Source organism: Paramormyrops kingsleyae, chromosome 5 (genome assembly GCF_048594095.1).
Source record: "Paramormyrops kingsleyae isolate MSU_618 chromosome 5, PKINGS_0.4, whole genome shotgun sequence".
NCBI lineage: Eukaryota > Metazoa > Chordata > Actinopteri > Osteoglossiformes > Mormyridae > Paramormyrops > Paramormyrops kingsleyae.
In genome coordinates, this window is record NC_132801.1 from 11,010,459 (window position 1) to 11,020,392 (window position 9,934).

The window sequence follows — 9,934 nt, forward strand, 5'->3', positions numbered from 1 at the left end:
TAAGGTTTGGCCTGGGTAGGGGTTAAGGTCCTCATGTTTTCCCCATAGAAATGAGTGGAGAGTCCCCACAAAGATATAATTACAGCTCTGTGTGTGTGTGTGTGTGTGTGTGTGTGTGTGTGTGTGTGTGTGTCTGCGTACAGCATACTGCAGGAACTCTGTGGATGGACAGTGGTACGGCTATGACGACAGCAGCGTGGATCTGGTCCCAGAGGAAGAGATCTGCACACGGGGGGCCTACATCCTCTTCTACCAGAGACGCAATGCCATCCCACCCTGGTCTGCCAGCAGCTCGCTCCGCGGTGAGTCTCTCACCCCAGTGCCGACTGGAGCCGTGCTCGGTGGCCTGGTGTAACACTGACTCCACCCTGCAGGCTCCACCAGCTCCTCGCTCTCTGACCACTGGCTCATCCGGCTGACGGGCGACAGCAAGCGGGGCAGTCTGGTCTCCAGAGTCTCCACCACCTGCCCCTCCTCTGTGCCCGACCCACTGGAGTCACCCGTCTTTCAGGAGGAGCAGGAGGCGGGTAAGAGGCTGGGCCAACTTGCCGCAGGGCTGCTGGTTTGGGGTTCAGGATGTTACTCAGCCATGCAGGTTTACTGAAGTAGACTGAAAATGGGCCATGGTAACATAGTAACGGTGTAAGACTTTGTTTCTATGATCAAAAGGTTGTGGGTTCAAATCCTTGCTTAAGGGCCCAGAGGGACTGTGACTGTTCTGCCGAACCTTGAACCAGCAACCTTCTGATCACAGGCAGAGAGGTCAAACCCACCGAGCCCCGATGCAGTTTATGCAAATTTTTTATTTTTTGCTTTCCCCAGGCCCCCCAAGTGGCCCCGGGCCCCGGCCCTTCGTGCGAAGCCTTCCGGGCCGCAGCATGAGCATGCGCAACCCCAGCAAGACCAGAGAGGGCCTGAGCAAGATGCTGCCCCTGCGCTGGTCGTTCGGCTCCAAGGACCGGCAGAAGCGGGCCCCCGGGGAGCTGGTGGAGTACCTGGAGTCTGGCCGGCGTCCACGCTGCACCAAGGACTCCATCGTCAATTTCATGGCCACCACACCCGACAAAGAGCCGCCCGACTCGCCTGGCTCTGGCAGGGTCAGCTGCCTCGGCCGGCTCTCCATCGAGCACCACGACTCTCTCAGGGTGCCCGAGGGCCAGAGTCGGCCAGCTGCCGACGGCTCCGGGGTTCAGAGGCGGGGCAGCAAGCCTAGGGACGACGGCACGCTGAGTGGGAGAACCTCCAGGAAGGCCAGACCGGAGCAGGGCAGGCCCCCTGACCCCCAATCTCGGAGGAGCTCCGGTGCGGGATTGCCAAGTAGCTCTGGGTCCGGCGCTGCCCCCAACTGGGAAGCCACACTGAAAAGAGGAAAGGGCCATGTGGATGCTGCCCCAGGGGGCCAGGGGAGTCCAGCAGGGCAGGCCCAGGAAGGCAAGGCAAAGAGAGCCGGGGAGTCGGGCGGCCATGATGGCTTGTTGGCTTTCCTCAAGTCGAGTTTCATGAAGAAGGACTCGCAGAGGAAGGCGCGGCAGGCCGAGGCGGCCCCAAGGAGTTCGTCTCGAGTGTCTCTGTCCAACGGGGCGCCTGGTGTAGCCCTGGAGGAGAAGCCAAACGGCGCCCCTGGTGGCAGTGTCGGGCGGCGCAGTAATGAGATGGCCAATGGCAAGCCGGGCTACAGCAGCTCCACCACCAGCATCAAGCGCTCCCAGAGCTCTTCCAGCATCCACGGCCGGCCGGACCCTGCCCTGCGCCGCTCCACGTCCCTACACAGGAACGGCATGCCGGGGGCGCCGCCCCCACGCAGCCTTACCGCGGAGAAGCCCAGCTTCGCCACGCTGCAGCGGACACGCTACAGCACCAACTCCCTAGGCAGGAAGCGCACGGTGCCCGAGTCCAGCTTCTGAAACGACAGAGGGTGCCAGCTGGGGCCTCCCACCCCCACCAGCACTGCGACCACAGAAAACTGTTCAGGGCGCCGTTTAAGCTGATTACCACCAGGGGGCGTCTATGTGGATCATCGAGCTGTGCGTGGGTGCGAGGAGTACCCCCGAGAAGCCGATATTGTGAGTGAATGAGTGTTCTTTTTACTGTTACAGTTTTGATAATTAACAGTAAGTGCCTGTCGCCCCAACACGGTTCACATCATTGCACCTCGTGTGCAGTGGCTTAACGCTGGAAATGCATGTTTGATTGTCACACGTTCCAGGGACACGTCCATGTCTGAAGTAGAGAAGAACACCTTCCCTACGCTGTTCTGTCAATTATTTTCCCCTTAAAAACAAAGCTAGGATGATTTGAAGGATCTGAGGATAGAAATAAAATTTCATTTTGCTTTTTAAAAGGGGAAAACGATTGCCATACTATTTATAATATTTTATAATACACTATGAGCAAATCACCTACATCTTGTACATACATAAACATAGAATAAAAATATATATCAGATGATTTATTTATTTAACCACTTCATTACAGTAGAAACTATTAATTAATAAATGATTGTGCTTGCACTGTAAACTTGCTGCTAGAATCTCACAGTTTTAACATCCCAGATAATACATGGAAATTACTTATTTTTGCACTTTCTATGTCGCACCAAATATTTGCTTTCTGTGCATTTAACCGCATTATTTAAGAAGCCTAATTAAATTAACCCACTTTAAATCCCCAGAAAGGAACATCTCTGCCTACCATGTAATTGCATAATTAACAACACTGAAACAAATTGGTTAAAAAAAATCTTTAATGCCAGTAACGCCAGTGGTCAGGAAGTGGTTGCGAAGCAGAATGTGTGTTTAACGGTATAAAAATATAAATCTTGCAAATCTGGTTTCATGGTTGATTTATCAGGTTACTGGTGTAGGGGGTGTTCCTGTACTCAATGAAGATGAAAGTCAGTCATCTAATCAGTACTACTTTTACTAATCGCTAGCGGTAAAAATCCACTCCTGAAGGTTAACTCTCACCACAAGGGGTGTGCTCTTGCATTACAGATGTCCGTTTTCTTTTTCACGGGGCTGAAAACATTTGCCGTATTCATCTAAAAGAGTGAAAGAAAGCTGTCCCCTTATCAGTCCACCGTGATAATCCCGTTTACTCATGAAGTAGCAGCTGATACGACCCACTTTTCAGCACGAGGGAGGAATTAGTGAACTGTAGATAGGTCCGCTTGCCTAAGATCTTCACTGTCCCATTTGCTCTTCTTCTCCCCAAACACAAAAAGACTGATTCAACAAACATGCAGTACAATTTCTCTGTGCAGTTAATGAAGACACAATACTGTATCTTGCTAACGGACTGCACTGGTCATACTGGTTCCTGTACCTGCTATTAATAGAAGCAATAAGGTTAAATGAATGACACTGTTTAGGCTTGTATGTTTTAATCAGTGCTTGTATTACTGTAATGTGGGTGTGAAGTATGGATCCATTTTTAATTTTTATTTTTACTCACAAGAGCAAAATTCTGCAGTACGACTAATTTTCAGAATTTGTGCATGGGTTCTCCAGCTGTGATTTAAAACCGCATTGTGCCATGACACCGTGCATTGCCCACATCCAATTGGCCAGTGGCAGAATCCTCTCTTACCTCATTGGTGTTTGTCTGTAGACACATGACACAGCAAAATTCCACCTTTATTCAACCAAAATTCCATGCGTTGATTCATGACTTAACATGAAATTGACAAGATGCTGTAAGAAAACACTATCATTCAAACAGCACAATTAACAATGGAACAGGAGACTTGGTGCTTTAAATTTTTGTTACTCTATTTTAATACTGTTAACTGTTATAATTCTGATGCTTAAGATTTTTTTTTCCTGGAAGCTCATTTGTTTGAATTTTTAAGTGTTTGTTTCCCTTCTTTTTTTAAAGAATAGAAATGGTTTTAAATCAGGTCATCATCCCACCTCTTCACCTAATCTGTCCTTGGTCCATCATAAGCTCTGATGAATATGTTTAAACTCACCTCTACCAGGTCTCACACACATTTTATATATATTTTGTTTTGTTTACTTCTTCTCACTGTTTACTGTGTGCTATGGGATTTAGACGACATAAAGAAATGATGAACCTGGGCAAGACGTGATCTCTGTATTATTTAACCTCTCTGTTCCTGAATAGTCTGCATTCATACGTGTCGATCACCTACCACAATGTTTACCAAAATGAGCACTTGTACAAGGATGTGAACAAAGGACATTTCACAGTTCTTTTGTGAAACCTCTGTTGAAGATGTTTTATATGCAATTTTTGTAAAGGTCTACATTTTATAACTGCTTTGTAAATACTTAATGGTGAATGTGAAGAATTGTATCTTGGTAGCAGACTGTCCAGTCACATGGGCTCGGTTTTAGCTGGAAAGCACAAATAGAAGACATTAATCGAACCTTCTCTGCAAAATGGGTGCAAAATGGTACATTAGAGGTTTGTATCTGCTGAAGATGTCTGCTCTACACAATATACGGTTTTATTTTTTAATACAGTAAATAAACCACATTGTTTATCACGAATGGTGTCACAAGCGACTTGCTTAATGATTCCGTGTTAGCAATAGATTACATTTTCACACCTGTCAGATTCATACATTCGCACAGCTAACCAAAACTCTTTTTTCATGAACTTTTTCAATTATATTTTTAGGTACAGACATTTTTAAATGTTTGAGCTTATTAAACTGTTGGTTAGCTCTTCTAAAGTAACTTCATTATGAGATAAATCTGAATTTATCCTGTATTTACATTATTTATTGCTGCAGCTTATAAATGCATATGTGGAATATGTGAGCAATTTCACTGAATTTTTCTAGTTTTTTTTTTACCTACATTACAGTTTCGAGCAGTGAGTTGTAGGACTTGTGTGTTTTATGAGTGCTAATCGGATTCATCTCCCTCATAACCCCCCCCCCCCCTTTAAATTCCCCTAAATATGGGAGTGCATTGCCTTTACTGCGACTGTCAGCATAGCCCTGAGGTGCATAATAATATATTCATATAGTCATTAACACCCTGTCCAAACAGCTTGTTCTGAAGAACAGCTAGATTGTCCTTGAGATGAGGCTGCTTTCTCCAATAAGCACAACCATTCTTCTCTGTCATCAGAAAATGAACGGGAAGACACACCAAGTCATTTAGTGATTATTCATTTGCTGAGCGGTCATTTTGAAAGCTAGTGGAATAACTATGATACATCAAACCCACAGTTCAGCTTCTACATCAGCCATGCACTGATCCACTCTGATAACCGTTAAAATGATAGATAGTTATTGGTGGATTTTCCTCAAAAAACACACGATCCAGATTCTGACTTATAGCAAACTGTTAGAGTCCCCAAAGCAGTAACAATCCGTCACATCAGTTTAGTACGGTATTACACAGTAATACCTTATAGTAGCTTATGAATAAAGCAATTTAGATTCCTTTTCTTAAGAACCACAGTAGTTCTTTAGAACATATAAACTTAGTGATCCTAAATCAAGTTCCTTGGCCTGGCTAGTTGCTCCATCCATCCATAGCCATGCACACAGCCTTTTGTGAGAGAAGCAAGTTGAATAAAATTTGATATGCAGACCTGCTATGTATGTGTATGTGCGTATGTACCCTGAAATGGACTAGCAACCTGTCTAGGGCCCCCCAGCCTTGTGCCCTGTGCTGCCCAGGGCAGATTCCAGCTCCCCCCTTCACCCTGACCCAGTATAAGTGGTTGGATGGATGGATGGATGGATGTAATGCAGGAAGAGCATGCATTCATTCATAAACCATTTTTTTTTTATGCTCATGGGCGGAAGGAAGAACATTGACTGCTGTATGTTCCACAGCCCTGATTGGGCAGTAGGCAAACTACAGGGGGTCACGTGACTCTGGGATGATTTTGTTAACGTGGCTCAGCACAGCTTTGTCCAGGAATTTCATTGCTACTGCATGAGAGTGTGACAGGATGGCAGTCATTAATGCAGGCTGCCCTGGCTTCATTCGCAATCAAAACGATGGCGGTGCATTTTAAGTAGCGTGGACAACCGAGAAACATCCCCCCCACTGTGCAACAAGGTTTTTGGGCCCCTCGCTGAGACGCCATTGGACCCCGCTGCCTTGCCGAGGTTAAGTTTTTGGTTGATGTTCAGTGTATCACGTCGGAGCTAGAGCACTAAATTTGGGTATAATTAATAATGTCTCCAGGAATTATCGTCATGTTGGGAAAGTATTAGCTGTTCCCCAGTCAATAATGTTCCTGCACTTTTGGGACGATTAACTTATGATGTTCTGTAGTTATGCTCATATCCTTTTAAGTAAATAATAAATGTTTAAATTTGGATCCCTTTTCTCTGGTTTGTGCGGCAGATGCGGATCCTCTGGCTTTAGCAGTGATGCTAACCTGGCTCAGGTTTGCGTGTCGATAACAAGAAATCAGCAACATGAATACAGACGCTCCTCTACTTACGAACTTTCAACTTACGAATTTTCAGACATGCGAACGAAGAGGACCGTAAGTCAAAATTGTGTTCCTTGGGCTCCCACCGCAACATCAATTTTTTTTTCTGCCCGCCAATTCCGCCTGGCACGACTTCTGGCCGCTAATCGCGCCGCGCAGCAGCGTAGCGTGCGTACTCCCAGCGTCCTAGTTCTTAGTACTTGCATACACCCTTAAAATAATGTTGACTAACGACTTACGAGCGGCCGTTCGGAACGTAACTCTTTCGTAAGTAGAGGAGCGTCTGTATACACGTAACGTGGTTAGGTACCCTCTCCTCCACAGGTTGAAACTGTATTATTTATCTTGTTTCTATCACTGGTTGTTTCAGTGGTTTGTCGTGGTGACATTTAAACACAGATTGAGACCTACTTTCATTGATGTACTGTAATTATACTGGTTCAGAGAGTGGACTTTACGTCCTTGGCTCTGTGCTTAATGACAGAGGGAGGAGCTGTTTGTTGCTGTGAGGCTGTTTGTTGCCAACAAAAGCTGGACAACCTTGAGAATCTTTTTCAGAAACAGCGGATATATGTTTTCTTGTGGTGTTCTTTTTATCTAACCTACAAGTTATGTCAAAAATAATCTCCCAACGGTCTGTTGAACTGTTCTGAATGTTTTACATCTGTTGATTTATTCTGCAGTAAGAATATATAGCATGTTAAAATAAGTAACTCTTTAGACTAAGCTGAGAAAAAAAAAAGTCAACTGGGTCATTAATTCCCGATCGGTGGATTCTATTGTGTAAACATCAGCAGTAGGACTACTGTTAATTATTAAGACATACCATAGTAGCAGGACACCTTCAGAGGTCTTGTGGAGTCCATGCCTCGACAGATCAGAGATGTTCGGGCGGCAAGAGGGGGACATGTCACCCACACATAAGCCAGAGGGTTTTAATGGTTTGACGGATAAGTGTATGTATGCCTGATCAGTTTTGTGAAAAACTGCATTCACAATATTTTACTTAAATTGTGTTATGGCTGTCAGTGTAACTATCTGCCTCTACTAACTATCGCTCTGTTTTTTTATGATACATAATTTATTCCTCTGTTATGGTTTCCTGATTCCCGGCAGAGTCAAAGTTTTTCTTCTGAAAATAAAAGGGGTTTTCCTCGATACTCTTAAATTTACACTTAACTCTGACTGAATGACATGGTCACACTTAATTTTCCCTTGCAGGTTTACAACAAGTGATCATTCTTCTGGTCTTCTGCATTATTAATGAATTATCCATTTCGAGCACGAGTCCTTTGGGTTACGCACTCCTGTTAACCTTTGCTAATATGATGTCAGCTTTGTAGCACTTCACATATGAGCTGTACTGAAAAGAGTTTCCAAAAGGAGTCTAAGTGCTCTGTGCCTTACAATGTATTAAAAAACTGACTTGCTTCTCCCTCAGCCTTGGACCAGGGTCAGCTCTAGCTAAAGGCAGAAAACAATGGTGACATCTAGTGATGATGAAAAAAATGGCTGTATTTATACTGAGGTGTACACATTTTTTTATTATTACAACAATTAATAATATGATTATAATAGTTATACCAGTAAGAAATAAATATGAAGCACATTTACTTTAGCATTTAGATGCTAATCATTAGCAGGAGTGTCATAAAGTGGGATGAGTCGGGGCGATTCCAAAACACCTGGAACAGGATTAGACTGAACAACAGTTTGTACGTGTGCTCTGTGATGGGTTGGCGCCCCATCCTGGGTTGTTCCCTGCCTTGTGCTCATAGGCTCTGGGATAGGCTCCGGACCCCCACCAACCCTGAATAGGATAAGCGGCTACACAAGTTGGATGGATGGACAGTGTCACGCCCCGCTCCGTCCGATCCTAATGTGTGCCACGCCCACCTCATTACCTCGTGTTCAGCCCTGATTGTGATCGCCTGTGTCCTATTAAGTCTAGCTTGTCTTTTGTATTTAGTCCTCGTCTGAGTCAGTCTTCCCCAGACTTGTCATTGTAGTGTCACGTTGGATGTCCGTTGCCTGTCCGTCCCTCCCTAAATAAACCCCGTTACCTGAACTCCTGGCTGCTACTCGCCTGATTTCTGGTTCGTTGGATCCTGATGCTGACAGACAGTATGTACAAATGGAAAAAAAGCTAAATGTTAAGCAGAAAATAATGATTATTATATATGTTGTGTTTATGTTAAGACTTAAGGGGTGTATGGAATAATCAGGATTGGTCTCTCTCTTGCTCCATTTAGTCAGTCATTTCCCTGTTTGGCCATCAGGTGTTTTTTTTTTTTTTTTTTTAAATTTAGCAAACCAAACACAAAGGGGAAACCAAAAAACAAAGGGACCACAAGGGGTCAAAACAATCAGGTGAATGCCCAAACACTGACTCTAACATCTATGGAGCGCAGGCAGGAAACAACAGCGACAATACAAATGGGAACCAGGAGCAGAAGTACGTGTGCAGTGAAACAGCAACTCAGAACACGCCGACACAATCACAATGACCGACTGTGGAAGACAGTAAGGCACTTAAATACACATGAGGATAAAGGGCTTCAACAAGGGACAGCTGTGGATTATGACTAATCAACCACAAAACAAGAGACTAGGGGCAACGAGGGACAGGTGAGGGTAATTACAATCAAACGCTATGGACTAGGGCAGGATTGCTCAGTTCCAGTACTGAAGGGCCAGTCTGCAGATTTCACTGCTCAAACATGCCTTATTCAGCCCATTCATCCAACGCTGAGATTTAGTATCCATGTCTGAGCAGAGAAATTTGTAAACTGTGTTGCAGACTGGCCCTCCATGGCTGGAACTGGGGAACCCTGGCATTGGGCAACAGAGGAGATACAGGGAACATATGTGAAATAATTACCAAACTAGGTAGACACAAGGATAACCAGAAACAGGTACAAATATAAGAATTAATACATAAATAATATGAATGCAAGAACTAACGGGGGGGGGGGGAAACAAAAATATCTAACAATGGGGAACACTAATGACAGAACAGGTCTAGAAAATAATGGGAGATGGGATGAGCAGCGACACCTGCTGGGCAAACGGGGAGATGACAGGGACCAAACCTGACAGGCATATGCAAATAAGGACCAGGTATTAGTTTGGTTTTGTATTTTGTCTCATTTAAAAAAAGTTATGTACTACAGTGTTTTGGCGCAGGTAAAATCCTATCCCCTACCAAGTGTGCTCTGCAGCTGGGAAGCAAATTATCACGGAGTAAACTCGGAAAAAAGTGTGGGGAGGGGGAGTCCCACGAACCTAAAGGATGTTGCAGAAATTTTCCTTCTTGTCTTAATTGTTTTCTTGGCTGCGGTAATGTTTTGAACGGCTAATAAAACCAGATAATAGTTTGATGACTCACAACCATGTATTTGATTCACACACCCGTACAATCGAATATCTTGACATGTCTCGTTTAAATGAATAAATTCTATTTCTTTTTTCTGAGAGAGAAAAAAACGTCAAATTTCGCGCAGCT

At 44.6% G+C, this 9,934-nt stretch overlaps 1 protein-coding gene across 2 annotated transcripts in view; it reads left to right on the plus strand.

The window, feature by feature from the left end:
- usp43a (ubiquitin specific peptidase 43a) overlaps window positions 1-4,514 on the plus strand; it is a 72,203-nt gene extending 67,689 nt beyond the window's left edge. For both annotated transcript variants that reach the window (XM_072712125.1, XM_072712126.1), the window contains exons 13-15: window positions 144-302; window positions 375-527; window positions 823-4,514. In XM_072712125.1, coding sequence (XP_072568226.1) covers window positions 144-302; window positions 375-527; window positions 823-1,904 — 1,394 coding nt within the window. In that variant the 3' untranslated portion in view covers window positions 1,905-4,514. The remainder of the gene's footprint in view (window positions 1-143; window positions 303-374; window positions 528-822) is intronic.
- Window positions 4,515-9,934: the final 5,420 nt, after the last annotated feature.